This window comes from Schistocerca serialis, chromosome 6 (genome assembly GCF_023864345.2).
Source record: "Schistocerca serialis cubense isolate TAMUIC-IGC-003099 chromosome 6, iqSchSeri2.2, whole genome shotgun sequence".
Lineage (NCBI taxonomy): Eukaryota > Metazoa > Arthropoda > Insecta > Orthoptera > Acrididae > Schistocerca > Schistocerca serialis.
In genome coordinates this window covers 86,706,347-86,730,911 of record NC_064643.1, presented here as the reverse complement: position 1 = coordinate 86,730,911, position 24,565 = coordinate 86,706,347, and the positions used below count along the sequence as shown (strand labels likewise).

Below are 24,565 nucleotides of genomic sequence, written 5' to 3'. Positions count from 1 at the left end.
AACGTCCCTAGGTGGACATCGATGTTGTTGCACCGACTATGCAGACGATTTGGTCCTCTGTGTTTGAAGTGCTGACGATACCCGAGTGTTGCCTGCATGGGTGGCGACCTACAGTGAGGTGTCAGGCAGCTCCCTCAATGTACGTAAACTGTGGGCTATGTTTATTGGTACAGGCCTGCCTGAGAACCGAGCGAGGTGGTGCAGTGGTTAGCAACCTGGACTCGCATTCGGGAGGACGACGGTTCAAGCCCAGGTCCAGCCATCCTGATTAAGGTTTCCCGTGATGTCCCTAGATCACTTCAGGCAAATGCTGGGATGGTTCCTTTGAAAGGGCACGGCCGATTCCATTCCTTCCCTAATCCAAGCTTGTGCTCCGTCTCTAATTACTTCGTTGTCGATGGAAAGTTAAACACTAATCTCCTCCTCCTCCTCCTCCTCCTGCCTGAGAGAAGTGCTGACCCACTCAGTGTGACCAGTGCCTTATGCTGTCTTGGCATGGGGTTTATGACTGACATGTGGTGCTCTGGAGCCTTCAGTTGCAGATACCACTGCAACGGATCACGTTTGGACTCACTGAACATCACCTCCATTCCCTTGACTTCCTGCAATGTATGTGCCATGTCACTAACTACATAGCATTGCAGATTCCTCACATGGAGCAAACTCTTCCGGCCATGCACACACTGGCTAGATACAGGTTAACTGTAATGGGTCCCTTTGTTAACCAGGGGATGACCTCCAAGGTGTACTATGAGTTCCTTACCCTTCTCCAGGCTTGATGGTGTGTGGATCTTTGCCACGTTCTGGATACAGTTCGGACCTTTTGTCAGTTCACAGTCGACGATACCCGATACCAGATTACTCTTTGCTGCATATGCGCCAGCCTTGTTGGTTGTTTCAGCGATGTTTCGGACATCCTAGCGCCTTTCTATCACATTGGACGCATTTTTCTGGAACACAGCTACCTAACTGCCTCTCTGCCGCAGGTGTGTTTGTTGTCTTCGAGTCGATCGTTGTGGCCGAGCGGTTCTAGGCGCTTCAAAATGGCTCTGAGCACGATGGGACTTAACATCTGAGGTCATCAGTCCCCTAGAACTTAGAACTACTTAAACCTAACTAACCTAAGGACACCACACACATCCATGCCCGAGGCAGGATTCGAACCTGCGACCGTAGCAGTCGCGCGGTTCCGCACTGAGCGCCTAGAACCGCGAGACCACCGCGGCCGGCCCTAGGCCCTTCAGTCTGGAACCGCACTGCTGCTACGGTCTCAGGTTCGAATCCTGCCTCGGGCACGGATGTGTGTGCTGTCCTTAGGTTAGTTAGGTTTAAGTAGTTCTAAGTCTAGGGAATTGATGACCTCAGATGTTAAGTCCCATAGTGCTTAGAACCATTTCTGCTGTCGTCGAAGGCAGTCTACACTGAGATGCATGTGGCCTACACCGCCATTGCGATAGAACAGAAGTACCTGCACAACTAGTGGTGGAATGTGTGGCGGGCAGTTAGCGCCCCTTTTCTTGCCACTGCAGCACATTCCGCTTAGTATGTCACCATCAACTGGAAACAATCGAATCATTCTCATCTCGACCAAGTTCACCTCGCCAACTCCCCACTTTTTGCCACATGTGGGGTGCCTGACACGGAAGATCAACGCTTGTGGCCTGGCAGTAGACATCTGGTGTTTGGGCTATCAAATTCTGGCATTCCTCATACGAGCTACTCCTGGCCGAATAACAAAGGGATCAGTCGTGTTCCTGGATGCCATGATCTACCCACTGATGAAGACCCACTTTGTGAAGCGATGTCTAGATATTTTTGTTTTTAGGATCCAAGTGGCTGTTGCAAATAGTCCCCCACTTTTTATAAGTTGCTTTATACACAAGAAAGCGAGGGAGGAAAAAAAGAGTGTTCTGAAATGACGAAGAAAAGTAAACAGGAGTTCGAGGTTCGAATCCTGGTCTGGCACAAATTTTAAGCTTGCCCCAGTGATTTAAGTCAATGTACACTGGCAGCTAATTTCTCAATCCTTTTTTATCTTGACTCATAGTGACTGGAGAGTCAAAAAATATTGTCTGTTTTTTCGAACATGTCCGAAAGAACGTAGTATGTCAGTCACTTTTATACAGGGTGAGTCACCTAACATTACCGCTGGATATATTTCGTAAACCACATCAAATACTGACTTATCGATTCCACAGACCTAACGGGAGGAGAGGGGCTAGTGTAATTGGTTAATACAAACCATAAAAAAATGCACGGAAGTATATTTTTTAAAACAAACCTACGTTTTTTTAAATGGAACCCCGTTAGTTTTGTTAGCACATCTGAATATATAAACAAATACGTAATCAGTTCCGTTTGTTTCATTATAAAATGTTGATTACATCCGGAGATATTGTAACCAAAGTTGACGCTTGAGTACCACTCCTCCGCTGTTCGATCGTGTGTATCGGAGAGCACCGAATTACGTAGGGATCCAAAGGGAACGGTGATGGACCTTAGGTACAGAAGAGACTGGAACAGCACATTACGTCCACATGCTAACACCTTTTTATTGGTCTTTTTGACTGACGCATATGTACATTACCATGAGGGGTGAGGTACACGTACACATGTGGTTTCCGTTTTCAATTACGGAGTGAAATAGAGTGTGTCCCGACATGTCAGGCCAATAGATGTTCAATGTCGTGGCCATCATTTGCTGCACACAATTGCAATCTCTGGCGTAATGAATGTCGTACACACCGCAGTACATCTGGTGTAATTTCGCCGCAGGCTGCCACAATACGTTGTTTCATATCCTCTGGGGTTGTAGGCACATCACGGTACACATTCTCCTTTAACGTACCCCACAGAAAGAAGTCCAGAGGTGTAAGATCAGGAGAACGGGCTGGCCAATTTATGCGTCCTCCACGTCCTATGAAACGCCCGTCGATCATCCTGTCAAGGGTCAGCCTAGTGTTATTTGCGGAATGTGCAGGTGCACCATCATGCTGATACCACATACGTCGACGCGTTTCCAGTGGGACATTTTTGAGCAACGTTGGCAGATCATTCTGTAGAAACGCGATGTATGTTGCAGCTGTTTGGGCCCCTGCAATAAAGTGAGGACCAATGAGGTGGTCGCCAATGATTCATGATTCATACATTTACAGTCCACGGTCGCTGTCGCTCTACCTGTCTGAGCCAGCGAGGGTTGTCCACGGACCTGTAATGCATGTTCCGTAGATTCACTGCCTCGTGGTTTGTGAAACCCGCTTCATCGGTAAACAGGTAGAACTGCAACGCAGTCTCTGTTAATGCCCCGGTGTGGCCGAGCGGTTCTAGGCGCTACAGTCTGGAACCGCACGACCGCTACGGTTGCAGGTTCGAATCCTGCCTCGGGCATGGATGTGTGTGATGTCCTTAGGATAGTTAGGTTTAACTAGTTCTAGGTTCTAGGGGACTGATGACCTCAGAAGTTAAGTCCCATAGTGCTCAGAGCCATTTGAACCATCTCTTCCTGAGGAAAACAACGTAGACCTCCAGGATGGTTGTAAAAAAAAATTGTCTTTCAAATGTGAATTACACTGCACATCACTCAGTACGATCTGCTCATGTATGGGGGTGCTTTTAGCTGAAGCAGCATACGGTCTCGAAAACAGCTGGAAGCCTGTTGTAAGATCGGCAGTGTACTCAAAACGTTAAAAAACCAGAATGAATTCGTCAAAGCTCAAATTCTTTAATTCCCGAGAGTTTAGGAAAATGGATGGTCTTTTTGCTCGAATTTGTCCCTTCCAGAATGCGGTTTTCGTTGTAAATACAATCGCACCAAATCAGAAATAACTTGTTTCTCATCTTGCAATGCCTTACTGTGGGCAGTTTGCAGTCAGGTTCACCTCAAACACGAGGTTTGTAACCCATTCTGGATCTTTCAATTTTTATTTTTGGTCTCCTTTTTCCAATGTGACAAAGGCGGGTTCTAAACCGAAAAATCGTTCCAGGCATGCCCCTCGATTTAATCAGTGCACTTCGCAGTAATATGTCAACTCTGTATATTTTACATTCGCTGTCATAGTAAAATGTTGTAGACGGCAGTGGAATAATGTGTGCGATTTCAGAAATCTTACTGTTTACACAATCAATTCCTTCACATGCTTCATGCCTTCAAATTTAGCACAAAGTGCTTCTTGATGTACAGAGCAATGAATCCTGCCTGTCATTCGTTGTTAACTTTTTGCTCTTTCGTCATTACGTAAATCTTAAAATTCTTTTGGCGTGGTGTTTTAATGTAATTCCATAGCAACTTTTCGCCTGTCGATTATGCAACTGTATATCTCACAATAAAAACACAGAATTCTTAGTCTTCTCTTCTGTTACTACTGTTCATTTTTTAAGGTTTGTGACGATAGACAATTTTCTGCAAACAGCCACTGGACCTGTTAACTTCTTTTACACCACGAACAAATACCAAAGGGTAAACAACGTTGGCACCACGAAATGCCGAGCTGAAGTAAGGGTGCCGACAGAGAAATGTCGTACCGCGGTGCTAAGTGATATTTCACGCTGTACTGAAGACCGCTCCGCCAACTTACACGCAGCCCGCGCATCGGCCTCGCGTGTGGTTGGGCACACAATGACCAATCCTCATCCACTGGATAACGTTGGAGACCTCATAAGGCTGTTCTCTGAGCGGCAGTCAAGCGTGGAGCACCTGTTCCGCTTACTCACTTTCGTTCAGCCATAGGCCCCCGCTTGTACGGGCTACAAATCAGGAGTCTCTTCCGGCTTTGCTTTTATTAAAGCATTAGTGAGTACTCACATTGAGGTCTCGCAGCATAACAAAATGGCACTTGGAGAGTTTAGCATGGCGTCATCCGATTGGAGAATTGTCGTGTCTTCTCGTCGAGGGGGGATGTCGAGCTTGGATGGTGCCATGGGGACGCGGCGGTCTGATTCCGCGGACCCGCAGATAAGTTGCGTGCTGTGTGGAAAACACGACACGGCAGGGTACCAAGGCTCCACATAAAACACACGCAGAAGGGAAAGGTTGCTTAGCCCGCCCCCCCCCCCCTCCCCCCACACACGAAATCAAGACACCAGCACCCCATCAAACCACACAGAGAGACCAAACAGGACAACACACACAGAAAAAGCTTTGGTAAACCAAGGCCTGACACACCAAGGTCAACATATGTGGAGAACGTGGAGAAATCGAAGCAAGTCCAGTCACCACAACACCAGACACGCACGCAACAACAACGCCGGGAAAAACACAACAATGACCAGATCCACCAAGACAGAGGAAGCACTCAGTCCACCCCTTCGGATCAATTGTTACGCATTATGGTCCAGACCACGAACGTCGTCATGGAAATGATGAAGGAATTCAGGGAGGTCCAGAAGCAGAACACTCACATCCTCGTTGCCCTTCAGGCAGCAGTCCACCCCTTCGGATCAATTGTTACGCATTATGGTCCAGACCACGAACGTCGTCATGGAAATGATGAAGGAATTCAGGGAGGTCCAGAAGCAGAACACTCACATCCTCGTTGCCCTTCAGGCAGCAGTCCAGCAGTCGCTCCCCTCTGCAACTTCCTCAGTAGTTTCAAAACCCCATCATGGATAGACGACCAAATATCCAAGGCCCGACAATGTGCGTCTTTAACGCAGTCAGCATTGTTAATCAAGAGGTCGAGTTCAGAGAACTCATGAAGGGGCTCTCCATCGACATATGCATGACGGGGAAACCCACCTAAAACCGGGAATAAAAGCGACAGTTCCCAATTACGTTAGGTACCATAAGGACGGGCCAACCCAAGGCAGGGGAGTGGCCATATACATAAAAAGAGGGATTGCCACCACCAGGTATTCTTACCAGCTACCAATAAAATCGAAGCAGTGGCGGTGGAAGTAACCACTGCCACTGGACCCCTAACAATTGTTGCAATCTACCGAGCCCCACAAGACGAGATAGACGAGGGAGACATAGCTGCTCTAGTGCAAATCGAAGGCGATTTCAGTGTCAAACGCCCCGATTGGAACTCTAGAGTAATCTCCAGAGTAGGCGCCAAACTGCAGCAAATAGCGTGCTATTACCACTTCGAAACACGGGGCCCAGTCAAGCCCACGCATTTTCCAAAAAATGGAGGTAGGTCCGACGTGTTGGACAGTGCCCTCACTAGGAGGATCACGGGATTCTAGAGGCCGATGTGGAAGAATGGGTATCACCCCCACAGTACCAGATGTCTTACAAACGTAGAAACTGGGAGCTATACCGAGAAACTATCGCCTCTGATATCGCTCGCGCTCAGCCACCTACTACCGAAACAGTAGAACAAGTGCTAGAAGACCTAACAGGTACCATCTTACAGGTAGCGGAAGATGCCACTCCCCCATAACAGGACGGCCGCCCCCGCGTGTACAATTCCCGGAACATTTGCTAGCTCAAATCCCACAGAAGAACAGAGTGGCAAAAGAGTTGAAGATCGCCAGAAATCAGGCCACCAGGAGGCTGCTCAATCGTCTACAGAGAGAGCTGAAGATAGCGCTCAATGAGAACAGAAACCAGCAGTGGCAAAAGCTCCGCGCAGCCCTCGATGACACGCTATGGCAAGCAACCAAGCAATTCACCAAAAGACACATTAGGATGCCGCCACTGCACGGCGAGCGGGTTCTGGCCTACAGCCATACTGAAAAGGCCAACGCCCTCGTCGACACCTTTGAGAAGCAGTTTCAGGCGGCAGAACCCCAGGATAACGAACACGAAGAGCTAGTCCGTCGTCGACTGGCTGTCTTCCTCAGTGCTGAGGAGGACCCAGAGGACGAAACCCCACTTTTCACCCCCGAAGACTTGGAGAAAGTAATGAGGTCCCTCCCTATAAAAAAAGGCGCCAGGACGCGACAATGCCACCAACCATCTAGTTAAAAAACTTCCGTCCTCGGTTATCGAACACCTCGCGAATATCTTCAACGAGATTGTTCGTACCTGCGAGTTCCCAGCTTACTAGAAACATGCGGAAATGGTCGCGATACACAAACCAGGGAAAGACCCTTTATTCCCGCAGCACTACATGCAGATTAGCCTCTTGCCAACTCCCAGTAAGATCTAAGAGCGCCTCCTCCTTAGACCACATCACCAACGAGCAACTTCTGCCGGATTTCCAATTCGGATTCCGACAGGAGCGCCCCACAACAGATCATGAGACTGGTGGAAGCAGCCACAGAGGGCTTCAATCACAGACGCTACTGCGGGATAGTGCTACCTGATGTAGCCAAAGCCTTCGACTCAGTATGCCATAAGGGCTGTTACACAAGTTATATACACAGGGGTTCCGACGGACCATAGTCAGGTTAATCTAAAGCTATCTCACGAACAGAACTTTCTCTGTCGAGGTAGAAACAGCTACCTCCACCAAAAGGCGTATTCGTGCAGGGGGTGCCACGGGGATTGGTCCTGGGGCTCATTTAATACGGTCTGTACACTGTGGACACTCCCACAGCCCCCCTGGTGCACACCACACAGTAAGCTGACGACACAGCCTTTTACACTCGTAATGCTAATAACGTAGGCTACAAAGGGCTTTAGGTAACACAGAAACTTGGGCCCATCGCTGGCGCATCACCATCAAGCCTGAAAAGATACAGGCTATGCTGATCACCTGGAGACTCGGGAGACGTGGACCCCCTCAATGTCTCCCCCTTCACCTGCACCTAGGTGGATCCCGACTCCCTTGGCGCAAATCTGCCAAGTATCTAGGCGAAACCTTAGACTCGAGACTAACGTAGAAACCCCACAGACGACGTCCACAGGAAGGTCTGTGACAGAATGTCCATCCTATACCCAGTCCTCAACACAACCAGCTCCCTTCCCTGCTCTGTAGGAGTAAATGTCTATCAGGCCCTTATACTCCCCCTAATGGAATATGCGTGCCCTGTCTGGGGATACGTGGCGAAGGAGCACCTGGACAAACTCCAGAAGCTGGAGAACCACGCCCTCAGGAGGGCACTGCATCTACCCACGGGATTCCCCACCGACTATCTGTACGCCGCATCCGAAATCCCCCTCCAATATCTGGTAAGGGCTTCCTACGAGAGCTCTACCAGATCTGGAAATAACGTCATCCACTCCCTAGGTCGGTATGACATGTCCCGTGATAAGCACAAACGCCCTATGACGGTCTTCGAAGAGAAAAATCCCAAAATTCCAAGTCCTAATAACAATCCTTAATCCTTAAAATACCTAACATCTCGCCAACCCCAGGCAAGTAGAAGACACCACCAGAACACCACCACAATATACAGACAGCCAAAACAATCAAAGATAATCACACACACACAACACACATTGTAGAGTACAGCCAACAGGCTATAAACTCCTCCATACACTTCCCCAAGGAGAGGAAAGCAAAAGGTGAGAGACAGAGAGTTGTCTGTATCAACTTTGCCCCTCCAGACGACTGTGGCGGGATACAGGAAGGCCTGCATAGCGTTGACAGAAGGTGCAAGGACTGCCAACTGACTCTGACGGTAAATAAATGTACCTTATTGCCCATAAAAAGACGAAGAGATCTTCTGCCGTCCGATTACTCCACCAGCGACGAATCACTGGGAACAGTAACTATAATAGAAATACTGAGGAGTAAGGTTTCGGAGCGATCTGAAGTGAAATGCCTACATAAAACAATGTTTTCTAAAGACAAAAAATGGTTCAAATGGCTCTGAGGTCATCAGTCCCCTAGAACTTAGGACTACTTAAACCTAACTAACCTAAGGACATAACACATATCCATGCCCGAGGCAGGATTCGAACCTGCGACCGTAGCGGTCGCCCGATTCCAGACTGTAGCGCCTAGAACCGCCCCTCCACCCCGGCCGGCTTTGTAAAGTCGGGTGACAGGCTAAGGTTCATTGGAAGGATACTGAAGAAAAAGCAGTTTTACCAATGAAGAATTCGCTTACAAAATTCTGTTCCTACCGATTCTTGAGTACTGTTCCTCAGTCTTGGAGGCTTACCATGTAGGATTAATAGAGCGAGAGCATTATTTAAATGCTTAAAGAACTCCGGTGGCAGATGCTACAAGAGAGGGATTGTCTAGTTCGGAGAGTTTTATTATTGAAATTCCGAAAGACTACTACTTACTCCCACATACGTCTCGTGAAATGATCACGACGTGAAAAATCAGCCAAATTAGATGTCATATAGGACTGTGCCAACAGTCATCCTTCACAAGCAATATTGCCGACTTGTGAACAGGAAAGAGATGAAAAGCGAGCAGTAGCAGGAGTGTCCTCCGCCACACACTGTATGGTGGCTTGTGGCGTGTGGACGACTATGTAGATATCCAGATCTCATAATGTTACCGCACCAGGGAGGATGGTCGTCGTTAAGCCCCAATTCCGTCACTACCTGTTTCTGTGTTCCCTCGGTGTCACTCATTTCGACTTTCGCAACAGGAAACTCGTACACAATAAGAAAACATTTCGTTACAGAGAAGTGTGAAGGCGTGCCAGATTGGAGGCGGCTCACCTCGGGTCGTTGAGCAGCTGGTTGAGGGCGGCGGCCAGCGTGCCTCGGCTGAGGTCTCGGTAGAGCAGCTTGAGGCCGCTGCCGCCGGCCACGACGCGGTCCGCGTTGAGGAACTGGTCGCCGAACATGGGCATGGCGAGCATGGGCACGCCCGCCGCCACCGCCTCCTGGGTGCCCATCAGGCCGGAGTGCGTGATGAACACGAGCACGTTCGGGTGGTCTGCAAGCGGGAACACGTTCACTGACCAACTGGAGCGAGTTACGAGTACTTTTAACAGAGACGCCCTATACAGGGTGTTACAAAAAGGTACGGCCAAACTTTCAGGAAACATTCCTCACACACAAAGAAAGAAAATGTGTTATATGGACATGTGTCCGGAAACGCTTACTTTCCATGTTAGAGCTCATTTTATTACTTCTCCTCAAATCATATCAATCATGGATTGGAACCACACAGCAACAGAACGTACCAGCGTGACTTCAAACACTTTGTTACAGGAAATGTTCAAAATGTCCCCCGTTAGCGAGGATACATGTATCCACCCTCCGTCGCATGGAATCCCTGATACGCTGATGCAGCCCTGGAGAATGGCGTATTGTATCACAGCCGTCCACAATACGAGCACGAAGAGTCTCTACATTTGGTACCGGGGTTGCGTAGACAAGAACTTTCAAATGCCCCCATAAATGAATGTCAAGAGGGTTGGGAGTCAGGAGAGCGTGGAGGCCATGGAATTGGTCCACCTCTACCAATCCATCGGTCACCAAATCTGTTGTTGAGAAGCGTACGAACACTTTGACTGAAATGTGCAGGAGCTCTATCGTGCATGAACCACATATTGTGTCGTACTTGTAAAGGCACATGTTCTAGCAGCACAGGTAGAGTATCCCGTATGAAATCATGATAACGTACTCCATCGAGCGTGGGTGGAAGAACATGGGGACCAATCAAGACATCACCAACAATGCCTGCCCAAACGTTCACAGAAAATCTGTGTTGATGACGTGATTTCACAACTGCGTGCGGATTCTCGCCAGCCCACACATGTTGATTGTGAAAATTTACAGTTTGATCACGTTGGAATGAAGCCTCATCCGTAAAGAGAACATTTGCACTGCAATGAGTATTGACACATTGTTGGATGAACCATTCGCAGAAGCGTACCCGTGGAGGCCAATCAGCTGGTGATAGTGCCTGCACACGCTGTACGGAAACAACTGGTTCTCCCGTAGCACTCTCCATACAGTGACGTGGTCAACGTTACCTTGTACAGCAGCATCTTCTCTGACGCTGACATTAGGGTTGTCGTCAACTGCACGAAGAATTGCCTCGTCCATTGCAGGTGTCCTCGTAGTTCTAGGTCTTCCCCGGTCGCGAGTCATAGGCTGGAATGTTCCGTGCTCCCTAAGACGCCGATCAATTGCTTCGAACGTCTTCCTGTCGGGACACCTTCGTTATGGAAGTCTGTCTCGATACAATCGTACCGCGCCATGGCTATTGCCTCGTGCTAATCCATACATCAAATGTGCATCTGCCAACTCCGCATTTGTAAACATTGCACTGACTGCAAAACCACGTTCGTGATGAACACTAACCTATTGATGCTACGTACTGATGTGCTTGATGCTAGTACTGTAGAGCAATGAGTCGCATGTCAACACAAGCACCGAAGTCAACATTACCTTCCTTCAATTGGGCCAACTGGCGGTGAATCGAGGAAGTACAGTACATACTGACGAAACTAAAATGAGCTCTAACGTGGAAATTAAGCGTTTCCGGAAACATGTCCACATAACATCTTTTCCTTATATGTGTGTGAGGAATGTTTCCTGAAAGTTTGGCGGTACCTTTTTGTAACGCCCTGTATGTAATAACACAATATGGTTTTGTATTATAGGAATTATGGGGTGCAGTTGGAGAAGCAAGAGAATATGTTAAAAATGTCATTCCATAAAGCTTTAAGCAACTAGAACTAACACCAGTATCCTTCACCGAAATTAATAAATCTCTAAAAAACCGAAAGCTCGTGTGATGTTGACAGAATTTCAAACAGAATTATGAAAACTTCTTTGAACAATAAATAATGTCCTTCGTAATATACGAAATGCATCACTGGCAAAAGGAATTTTTCCAGATACCTTAAGTATTCAATTTTTAAACCACCTCATAAGAAACGTGGCAAGAAAGACAGTTATCGTCCAGTTTTCTTACTGAGGTCTTTTCCAAAAATTTGAAAAAAGTTATTTATTCAAGAGTAGGCTAACAGTTAATTAGAAACAACTTACTTAGCATATCATAGTTTAGATTCCAGGGACGTTGCTCGACTGAGAAAGCTATTTATACATTCACTCATCAAATAGTACAAGCCTTAAATAATAAAATATCGTCAGTTGCTATCTTTTGTGGTCTTCCTAGATATTGTCACAGAGACTGCAGTCTAATATGCACTGTACCATGCAACCACAGTTATTACATGTGTTGAAAATGGTTTCCACGTGCCTCAATGCAGTCATGTACACGCCATGGCGTGTTTTGTCTCATACATTCATATTGGCCAGGCTGCATCTGAACAGTGTAAAAGGCAGCATGAATACGCTGCTCCAGTGCCTCTACATCTCACATTGGCTCTGCATACACGATACTTTTGAGACAAAGTATGGTTTAGTAAATGGTCTCTAACATCGAAGCCGTGCATTTCCGGACATATGTTCATTAGACCTTTTTTGTTCCGTATCGTCTTATCCATCAATCCCTAGGGTTTGTACACCGTGGAGAAAATCACCCTGTATATGTTAATGGTCTTCTACCTAACATTAAATATGTATTTTTTTCCAGACAATGCTCGTGCTACGATAAACCCCACTGGAGGGACAGCGACAGTGGAATTATTAACTGGTTCTCAGAAAAGATACTCTCTCCAAATTGAAAAAAAGAAACACTATATTCAGATCTGTACAGGAAATACAGTCCTACAAAAACTGATGACGCATATGAGCAGAAGTCAGTAAATATGGTAGGACGCTCCAAAATTTTGGGTGTATATGTTGATTCTAACTTGAACTGGAAGAACTATGTTACTAAGCTTGTGAAATAGTTCAGTTAGCTACTTTTATAGATTGTACAAAACCTAATCTCGGAAACAAACGAATTAATCTCGTGACATATCTTGCAAGGTACTGACTGCACAAAAGCGAGCAATAGGAATAATATGTGGTGTTCACCCATAGACATTATGTAGCTATCTTTTCCAGGATCTAAACATTTTAATTTTGGCTTCACAGCACATATATTCCCCAAACATATTCATCATAAATAATCCACCACAATTTAAGAACACCAGTGAGGTACATACCTACAACACTTGATGAAAAACGACCTTTATTATCTGTTACTAAAGATGTCAGTGGTTCAGAAAGTAGCTCAATGTCCAGCAACGAACATCTTTGCCCACTAACATAAAATTTACAAATCTAACCTTAAACCAGGAAAACGCATATTCTGTGGATACACTGCTGTTTAAAAACTGGTAGCTTATGTGGATAAATAACTTTAGGATAGAAATCGATCTGGCTCAAGCCGGTCTCAACTAACATCATGTAAGAATTTAAAGGTCGATCAGAAACAATCACTGGGCTCTTGCACTAAAAATTATTCTTAATCCAAATTCGAGGCCGTAATCTGTTTTGTCAGTATCAGCTCTTGAAAAGAATTAGACTGTTAATCTAAAGTAACTTAATCTTACGATAGTAACTTATTGATAATGTTAACAAATATAAATCAATTATTTCATAATGAAGAGTTTATTTATATGCTTGCAGTACTAACATTTGGATTGAGTAATCCAAAAGTGCTGCTGCCAGTCCCAAGCCTGCATAAAGAGGAGGATTGACACCCAAATAAGTCGTAAAAAACAAGCCAGGTCACATCTCGGGGCACGTCTGGGGCTAAGTACCCCAGTTGTAACCCTGTCAACGCTTAGGTGTTGACCCCAACACAAATCATTCGATTCAGCATGACGGCAATTTCGCTTATAGAAAGCACTATCCCAGGTGGTAACCAATCCACCGTTGTCAACGACAACGTTAGTGAGCTAACTGAATCTGTGGAGCTAGCACCAGCATGTGAGAGACAGAAAAGTAAGAAAGTGTCATACTTTGCTACCTTCAATGTCAACTCACTCTTCAAAACTGGAAAACTGAAACATCTTACTGATACTTTGGACAAGCAAAGAATTATTGAAACTGCATTACAAAGCAACATTTGAATCGGAAGGATATCACATTCTGAAGGGAAAATCTGGCAAGCGAGTAATGAAGAATGTACCTCAACTGGTCACAGGTTTTATAATCAATAACCAAATCCTGGGAGCCATCACTGACTTCAGCTCTAGAAACAGCAGACTTTCCAAATTACCTTTAGGGGAGCAAATACAATATATACCATGGTCAATGTACATGCTCCCATAAACGACACTATTAGAAGCGACCCAGAGAAAGTAGAAGAATTTTGGGAAGACCTGGAGGAAACACTATCCAAGATTCGAACTAAGAATGCTATCATACTACTTGGAGATTTCAATGCTCAGCTAGGGAAAGAGAGAAAGTTCAGAAATATAATGGAGAACTATCCAGCCCACAACAGGACTAACCGGAATGGCGAACGACTAGTGGAAATTTGTAATACACTCCTGGAAATTGAAATAAGAACACCGTGAATTCATTGTCCCAGGAAGGGGAAACTTTATTGACACATTCCTGGGGTCAGATACATCACATGATCACACTGACAGAACCACAGGCACATAGACACAGGCAACAGAGCATGCACAATGTCGGCACTAGTACAGTGTATATCCACCTTTCGCAGCAATGCAGGCTGCTATTCTCCCATGGAGACGATCGTAGAGATGCTGGATGTAGTCCTGTGGAACGGCTTGCCATGCCATTTCCACCTGGCGCCTCAGTTGGACCAGCGTTCGTGCTGGACGTGCAGACCGCGTGAGACGACGCTTCATCCAGTCCCAAACATGCTCAATGGGGGACAGATCCGGAGATCTTGCTGGCCAGGGTAGTTGACTTACACCTTCTAGAGCACGTTGGGTGGCACGGGATACATGCGGACGTGCATTGTCCTGTTGGAACAGCAAGTTCCCTTGCCGGTCTAGGAATGGTAGAACGATGGGTTCGATGATGGTTTGGATGTACCGTGCACTATTCAGTGTCCCCTCGACGATCACCAGTGGTGTACGGCCAGTGTAGGAGATCGCTCCCCACACCATGATGCCGGGTGTTGGCCCTGTGTGCCTCGGTAGTATGCAGTCCTGATTGTGGCGCTCACCTGCACGGCGCCAAACACGCATACGACCATCATTGGCACCAAGGCAGAAGCGACTCTCATCGCTGAAGACGACACATCTCCATTCGTCCCTCCATTCACGCCTGTCGCGACACCACTGGAGGCGGGCTGCACGATGTTGGGGCGTGAGCGGAAGACGGCCTAACGGTGTGCGGGACCGTAGCCCAGCTTCATGGAGACGGTTGCGAATGGTCCTCGCCGATACCCCAGGAGCAACAGTGTCCCTAATTTGCTGGGAAGTGGCGGTGCGGTCCCCTACGGCACTTCGTAGGATCCTACGGTCTTGGCGTGCATCCGTGCGTCGCTGCGGTCCGGTTCCAGGTCGACGGGCACGTGCACCTTCCGCCGACCACTGGCGACAACATCGATGTACTGTGGAGACCTCACGCCCCACGTGTTGAGCAATTCGGCGGTACGTCCACCCGGCCTCCCGCATGCCCACTATGCGCCCTCGCTCAAAGTCCGTCAACTGCACATACGGTTCACGTCCACGCTGTCGCGGCATGCTACCAGTGTTAAAGACTGCGATGGAGCTCCGTATGCCACGGCAAACTGGCTGACACTGACGGCGGCGGTGCACAAATGCTGCGCAGCTAGCGCCATTCGACGGCCAACACCGCGGTTCCTGGTGTGTCCGCTGTGCCGTGCGTGTGATCATTGCTTGTACAGCCCTCTCGCAGTGTCCGGAGCAAGTATGGTGGGTCTGACACACCGGTGTCAATGTGTTCTTTTTTCCATTTCCAGGAGTGTACATTCGACATGATAATGAAATCAACGGCGTTTAAACGCCTTTCAAGAAAACAGAAAACATGAGTATCTCCCAATCCATTGCTAGGAGAGTTTCAGCTTGACCACGTAGCGATATCAAGACACGCAGAGTAGGAAATTCAAAATGTCAAAGTCCTCAGGGGTACAAATTTAGACACAGATCACTTCCTATCCAAAATAAAAATCAAAATTCTAACAAGAGCCCATCAGACTAAAAACACTACCCATATTGTGAAGTATGATACAGAGAAACTTACAATTAGCACAGATTTTAAGGCGAGCTTGAATTAGAAGAACCATCAAGGTTGGGAACAGTTGAAAGATGCACTGATCGACAGCACAAAGGAAACAGTTTGCCTGGAGAAGAGGAAGAAACATGCATGGTGCTCGGTAGGAGATAAAGCAATCGAAAAGTGTTGGAAAGCGTGTGTCGGTTGGTACTCTCACAAAACACTACAAAATCTAAAGAACTTCCAAGAAGTAAGGAAAACCATTGCTAAAACTATCAGAAGTCTCAGGAAGAAATATTTGCAAGAACGTTTAACTAAAATAGAAGAAGACTGTTGGAAGAACAGCACGTGAGACTTCTATAGAATATTGAAGACCAACTTCAGTAGCTGTGATCCTCCAAACCTCAGCTTTAAGAATAAAGAAGAAAAGACAGTGTATGGAGACATGGAAAAGAGTCAGATCTTGGCCGAATACTATGAACACCTCCTGAATTGTGAAGCGCCATCCGATACATTCAGTTACAATGAGAAAGAACCAAACCATGACTCGGAACCATGAACTATAGAGTAGGTTAAGAATATTATAAGAATCTCGAAAAATAACAAAACACCTCTTAAAGTATGCAAACCAGAATGTGATCATAGAACTAACACAAATTATACGAAAAATCTGGGAGGTAGAGCAGCTTGTATAACGTTGGATATCGGCACTAATACATCCTAAACATAAGAAAGGCGGTAAGACGAACTTGGGAACTACAGGGGAATTTCTTAAATACCTGTGACCTATAAGGTATTCTCAAAAGCATTGCTAAACAGAGTGGAAGAACAATGAAACCCACCAATTAATCAGCACCAAGGAGGCATTAGAAAGGAGAGATCACGCGCAGAACAGATCCTGAATCTAAAACTGATAATCGCTTGTTCGCAGCTCGTGGTCGTGCGGTAGCGTTCTTGCTTCCCGCGCCCGGGTTCCCGGGTTCGATTCCCGGCGGGGTCAGGGATTTTCTCTGCCTCGTGATGACTGGGTGTTGTGTGATGTCCTTAGGTTAGTTAGGTTTAAGTAGTTCTAAGTTCTAGGGGACTGATGACCATAGATGTTAAGTCCCATAGTGCTCAGAGCCATTTGAACCATTTGATAATCGCTTATCAGAAACAGAAGAGCAAAAAGTTAGTGCATACATTCATAGACTTCAAGAAAGTCTATGATTCTGTAGACAGACACACACTGTTCCAAATTTTAGGGGAGATGAGTTTGGATAGAAAATCCAGTGAACTGGTTAAGCAGACCCTCAGCAACACAACATCCAAGGACAAGTTCAGAGGAAAGCTGTCAGAGGCCTTTAAGATTAAAACCAGGGTGAGACAGGGAGACGGACGCTGCCTTTTGCTCTTTAATTGTGTCCTGGATAAGATGATCAGAGAGTGGCGACATGGAATGAAAGGACTGGGTAAAACACGACTGGGGTGTAAGAATAAGGGAGTAAAGGTAGATTGTCTAGCATTCGCAGATGACACTGTGATCTTGTCCGGATCACTAGAAGAGGCAGTTAACCAAATCACAAAACTGCAGAGACAGGCAGCTAAAGCAGGCCTACAGATCTCTATCGAGAAGACCTAATATATGACAAACATCACAACAGCTCCTGGACGGATGACAACAGAAGGAAGGAAAATTAAGAAGGTGGAGGGATTCAGATACCTTCGAGAATGGATAGACATTGGACTGACCGAAAAAGAAACAATGAGAGAACGAATAAACAAAATGAACATAGCATATAAACTATCAAAACCTACAATATGAAGAATATTTCGACAAACGCAAAACTGAAACATTACCAAACAGTGATCCACTCTGAAGTTCTGTACACAGCAGAAACTGTCAACATCTCAAGAACCAGAGTGATCAAGAGGCTAGAACTGATAGGACGAAAGATTCTCAGGAGAATATTAGGACCTTGAAGAACAGAAGATGGTCATTTTAGAAACCGAGCCAACCAGGAACTGAATACTAAGATAGAAAAAATTTCTGACATCATCAGGAAAAGAAGGAGCACGTTCTTCGAACATATCCTCAGAATGGACCAGGGGAGGTTAACACGACGAATCACACAATTTCTGATGAACAAGAAAACCAAAGTACGATGGATTCAAAAGATATAAAGAGATCAGGAAGAAATCAGAATACAGGAACCAGAGATATACAACAGGGTAATTTTTAAATTAAAAATTCAGGGCTTCTAAGCTTTCAAGGACAGAACGAGACCCAGAACAAAATCATCTTGGACAGAAGAACGAAGGAGGTTGAAAAGTATGAGATTGAAAGAATATTGGGAAAGAAGAAAGACCAGAAGAAACGAAGCTGAAGCGAATTAACGTGGCCCTAAGACTGTCTAAGCGAAAGAAGAAGAAGAGTTTATTTATTCTTCACCTCAACTCAACAAAACATTATCATTAAATATAGAAAGACCAAGCAAAAAGTCTATAAAAGTAAAATGTTAAGCTCCATACGATCTTCTCGTCCTAACGATAAATTTTGACTTAAAAGTTAAACTCAAAAATTTATTAAGAGACATTTGATTTCTCATCAAGCCACTGATCAAGAGACTAATCATTATGCTACCTTTGACATGGTCAAAATACAGTGGATGTTTAAAAATGACTAAGTGAGCAGCCCAGAACTCAAAATATTATCAAGAGGACATGATTTTGACAAACAGGCAGAAATCTATTTTGCGTGGTTCCTTACAACAAGTTAACAGTAGCAAATATTAAATACAAGTAAATATACTAAAATCATCATTGTTACAAACATTGTTAAATTAAATCTAAAATCTTAATTAAACACCCAAAATTATAATCGAATCAAATTCTAAAATAATGAACTGAAACATAATCTTAAAGATAGCTAGTTTAAAGCTTACTATTATATTCTAAAATAAGTACATTATAGGTTAATAACTTTAAAACTTATCCATTAAAGAATAAATAAGTTACTATTTGAATTTAAAAATTAAGTAAAATATATTAACTTTAAAAAGTTATATTTTTTCTTAAATAACTAGATATCTTAGGAACCAATCAACATATTATTTCTAAAAATAACTTAACAATAATTATGACATATTAACTATAAGTTATTTGTAAATCAACCTTAATCGAGAGAAGCAAAACAATAGCTAAAATTTGTATAAACCCTTTTACCAAAGTCACAACAAATTAAGTCTACTTTAACACATTTAATTTAATATTTCATAAATCACTTACATCACAAATAAACTATGAGATAAATGAATAATATGACAATGTAACACAAGGAATTTATTTCTGTTAGTAACTGAATAAACAAAAACTCAATACAATACAGTCTCTAACCAAAATGTTTTGATCTGCAGAGAAAAATTTTCAGTGTAACTAAAATACTTCACTAATATATTATGTCTTGTACCTCTTCCTAGATACAGTTTCCAATAGATCTACTACATTAGAGTTTATCTCATCCAAGTTGAAAATTCCTATAGAATAATCAATAATGAGAGTGACGGGTGATGTGTAAACACCTCAGAGTCAATATCAATTAAATTAATTAAATTACATTACTACCAAATTCACATGCATTAACAGTATTTCACATTGGATCCATTATAAATAAAAATTTGTATCCTTTTTAAGTGTAATTGTTTTGAGTAGGAACAAAACATAATGTGTTCATTATGTTAAAACAAACCATGCACACACGTCCTGTAAATTCTGTCTTTACACATTGTTTCAACGAAAGAGTCGTTCAAGTCATCTATGAAACATGTAATTAAATAACTAACTAAAATATACTTAAAAGATCTGACGATGCATGATGTGCCTTGCTATATAAAGATGTCGACAGACTCAAGTTTGCAGCCTGCCAAGTTGACTTGTACAGAACACAATGTCAGCCCGCAATGGAAGGAGCAGAGTAAAGCATTGCTGTTATGGAAACCAAGGAGCTTCGGTGGATTTCTGCCCTAGAACATCATTATCATATCAGTAATGATGAAATCCCCGGTATGGAGTTGTACCTATCATTGAAACCAAAGGGAAATTATCTTCATTGCTATCGAGACGCACTTAGGGCAGATCAAGAAACAATAGCAACTATAGGATTTTCGCTGAAATACGACTGTAAACGACGTATCGGGAGACGGAAGCAACGTTCTGTAGATACCCTTCATATTGACTTCAGGAGGGCAGGTTTCCAGCCCTAAGAAGCATAAAATGGCACCATGTGGAAACTGAGAACTAGGGGGGCATATCCTACTACAGTGTGAGAGAAACAATTAAGAAGAATAATTGCAACTTACGAAGGTACATGTCTCTAATACCATACATATTTCTATGACACTCTTCACTCTTTCTTTGTATAGCGGGAGAGCTTCGATTCGTAATAACAAAGGTCAACAATGAGAGATATCTTTTGATAAAAGTGACTTACTTGTGAATGTAGCATAATGACACCATGGTAACGGAAGGGTAACGTCATAATGGTGACTTCACATAGTGTCACAGAAAGCATAGATCAATTGTAAGAGCAACTATTCATTTACTGGTGCAACAGAAAGAAATGTCTGAAAGTAAAGTGTAAGTAGGCTGTTTATGTTTTCTCTATGTAAGTAGGCTGTTTATGTTTTCTCTATGTAAGTAGGCTGTTTAGGTTTTTTTTATTGGTAACGCCACCTCTGTATGAAAATCACTGGCTATGCTGTGTGCAGTCTGTGGCTGCTTTGCATTGTTGTAATACTCGCCATTGTAGTGTTAGGCAGCTGGCTGTGAACAGCGCGTAGCGTTGCGCAGTTGGAGGTGAGCCGCCAGCAGTGGTGGAAGGGAGGAGAGAGATGGCGGAGTTTTGAAATTTGTCATGAACTGCTATATTTATATATGATGATATCAAGGTAATTACATTGTTTGTTCTCTATTAATATCTTTCATTTGCTAACTATCCCTATCAGTAGTTAGTGCCTTCAGTAGTTTGAATCTTTCATTTAGCTGGCAGTAGTGGCACTCGCTGTATTGCAGTAGCTTGAGCAGCGAAGATTTTTGTGAGGTAAGTGATTTGTGAAAGGTATAGTTTAATGTTAGTCAGGGCCATTCTTTTGCAGGGAATTTTGAAAGTCAGATTGCGTTGCGCTAACAAAATATTGTGTGTCAGTTTAAGTACAGTCGTGCATAATTGTTCAAAGGGGACGTTTCATATGTCGACCCTTAGCCTAGGATACCTCACTGGAATCTTCTGATTTTTTCTTGTAGTTTGTGTATTTAGTGTAGCTTTTGTTTATTGCTAGCGCGTAATTGTAGAGAGAATCTCCTTTGTAGTTGTAGCCTTTCATTGTTGTACAGTAAAACAGTTGTGGCATGCATGTAGATTTGCACCAAGTATTTCGCAGCTACGCTTGCAATTAACTAGATATTATTTTCAGTGCTATGTTAATGTATTCCCCTATCTTTGCTCTTCAAATTGTGCTTTTCTGTGTTATCGTGTGAAATATTGTGACAATAATGGCGTGTGAAAAACGTAACACTCGGCTCCAAAGTAAACTGAGAAATGACAGTGAAGACGAAGGCAGTGTGTTGGCCCCACCATGTAATGAATTAACTAATATTCAAAGTAGTAATTTGGTAACTGTGCATAGGGAAATAGAGCGGGCGTCAAACAATGGCGTAGGCGGTGAAACAGGTAGTGAACAGGGAAGCATTATCGATCGATCGGTCGGCAACAGCTCGCCTCAGGAATCCGAAATGATAGGACACAATTTTGCAAACACTGTAGATTCAGGTTTTGCGTCCTCACCGTTTTCTCAAATGAGTCAAGACACGTTTTCCGCTTGTCAAAATGTGAATGTTGCCGGTGCAAATTCACTGCCGAAAAGCACTGAGGAACATGTTTCAGACACCAGTGCATTGTTATTACAGTTAATGCAACAAATGGGACAAAGGCTACAAAAGTTAGACACAACGCTTGAACAAAATCAGAAACAAACACAGCAACAGTTACACACAATGGAACAAAATCAGAGACAAACACAGCAAAAGCTTCAAAAGTTAGACTCATTGGAACAAACTCTCGAACAAACACGTGAGGATTTAACTGCTGAGTTACATAACATTGAATCGAAATGTCAGAAAGTGTGTAATGACGTAAAAACACAAATTTGTGAGCATTTTCAACCTATTTTTTCGCGGCATGAAAATGCATTACAGAATCACGAAGCAGCCATAAAAGAACTGCAAACCATTGTTCATGAAAATCATGAGACCTTGTGGGCTAAAATTGACTCAGTTGCATCTACCGATTCGGTTACGCAACTTGCAAAAACTCAGGAAAACTTAAAGGACACAGTAGATTCGATTTCAACACAAATGGACACTCTGAAGCTTGGTTCAGAAAAACACACTGAGGAAATGTGTTCATTATCAGAGAAAGTAGTTGAACTTTCGGATCAGCTAAATAATTTATCTACGAAGGTAGATGATAATCTGAATGACGCAAAACCGGTAGTCTTTAATGACACAGAACAGAGCGAACAAATTAGGAAACTGAAACAAAATCTGAATCAAATTGATACGCAACACCAAAGAGAAATCCGGGAAGTACAAGATCAGCTGACACAGGTAATACAAGAATTACGTATTTCAGAAGACACTCGCGCTCCAACACGGGAAGAGGAACTTAGAAATACGCAAAAGCCACAAAATAATAACACAGGGCATTTCGGTAATTATGAAAGAAATTGGTAAGGTACACCGAATTTTGAGATGGAACCGCCGACACGACGTAACAATGACCGAGATGCTGCTCGCCGACACGATGATTTTGACTATAAGCTGTTCATTACTACACGTAAATTCAAAACGTTTAAGAATTCTGCCAACGACATTCATCCACAAGCGTGGCTCCATCAAGTCTCTCATTGTTTCCCTCCCAACTGGTCATTGGAGCACAGGTTAGAATTTATGTGTGGCTACTTAGAGAATGAACCAGGTGTAAGAATGCGATCGGTCATTCACGATTGTCACAGTGAAGGAGATTTTTATCATGCCTTCCTCTCAGCGTATTGGTCTCAAGCTACACAAGACCGCGTAAAACATAACATCATAATGATGAAACACTTCGAACAATCTGAATTTTCCAGTCTTGTGAAATATTTTGAAGACATGTTGCACAAGAATCAGTACCTGTCAAACCCATACAGCCCCTCAGAACTTATCCGCATTTGCTTAATCAAATTGCCTGAACATTTACGACACATTATTTTGGCAGGACGTTGCAAAGACGACATTGAAGCATTTCAGGGACTGTTACAAGAATTGGAAATTGACACTGACAATCGCGGAATGCGGAAACAGGAACACAACAATTACAGGTCACATCCGTCACAATTCCTCGATAATAACTGGACGCGACAAGGCTATTCTCACAACACAAATCGTGACCAAAACAGACACCACCCGTATGACAACCGTTGGCAGAGTAGTAATAATTACAGGGAAAGATCACCTCTCCGCGGTAATGACTATCACAGAGACAATCAGAGAAACAGACAATATGGGAACCAAAACAATTATTATTACGGGAGACAGAATAACTTGAGACGCAACGGTCCAGCGCGCAGTTACGATTCAGGGAGAAATTCTCCACCACTTAACCGACAAGAAAGAAACTACAGGAACTACCAACATGACGACAGACGATGTGATCGTAACGACAGACCTGAATTGAATCAGAACTGGCGGGATTCAAACAGAGCAGGGCACTTTCGACAACGTGAATTTGTAGAAGCTAGTTCTCCTAATCCCAATAACGACGCGCGCCAACAAAGGGACAGACAATGACTCGCACCGCAGGCAGCCGCTTGCGCCGGCTGGCTCAGAGAAAAATAACATAGACGCTAACCTTGAGAAAAAATTCCAGTATTCTTTACCGACGTATACCGCCTGACAATTGCATTCAAGTTCAAACTCTGAGTACTATGAAGAGTAAAGGATTGCACCACACTTCACATGTAAAACCGCTTATAGAGAGATAATCTGCTTTTTAACTTTGTCTTTGTCATAAAATTTTTCGCTTCACATTACTAATACGCTTTGTCAGACTTAGAATCTGTTAACATACAACAATGTTTGAAGTTAAATATCCAATCAAGAACCAAGAGAACTTATTTAAACAGAAATGACGAATGCATTGTTATAGTGAACAGACGTCACAGTGTTATTGTGTGTGTACATTCTTGCTTGTTTGTTGCACGATTATGGAACGACTATAAGGCTCACATACTTAGAACATTTACCAGTACTGCTAATGAGATTTTAATGCAACATTTTGGTTTATTTGAAAATACATTCTGAATTTAAAGTGCTTTCTGAGAGATACCAGATGACACAGAGGTTAGTTTATGTGACAGCTACACGATTTTATCACGACGCTACTAATGAATGACAATTTACAATGTTGCTTTTGCACTGTTTCTGTTTTATATCTGCACAGTTTTTCTGTATTATTCTGGAAAGTAAAACATGTTTTAGTAGTAACTTTTATGGTATAGCTACAAGGAGACAGCCTTTTCTGTAGCACAACAATACGTTACAGTACAGTACTTTCTTCATCACGACAATAAGCGTAATAACTAAGACATTTATACGCAAAGCATTTCACTTTTGTGTATTATGAGGTAA

The 24,565-nt window shown here is 43.8% G+C and overlaps 1 protein-coding gene across 1 annotated transcript in view; it reads right to left on the bottom strand.

Moving 5' to 3' along the window:
• The window catches only part of LOC126484098 (UDP-glycosyltransferase UGT5-like), a 118,612-nt gene that overhangs the window by 15,425 nt on the left and 78,622 nt on the right, over positions 1 to 24,565 (bottom strand). The window contains exon 6 of the mRNA XM_050107474.1: positions 9,509 to 9,728. Coding sequence (XP_049963431.1) covers positions 9,509 to 9,728 — 220 coding nt within the window. The remainder of the gene's footprint in view (positions 1 to 9,508; positions 9,729 to 24,565) is intronic.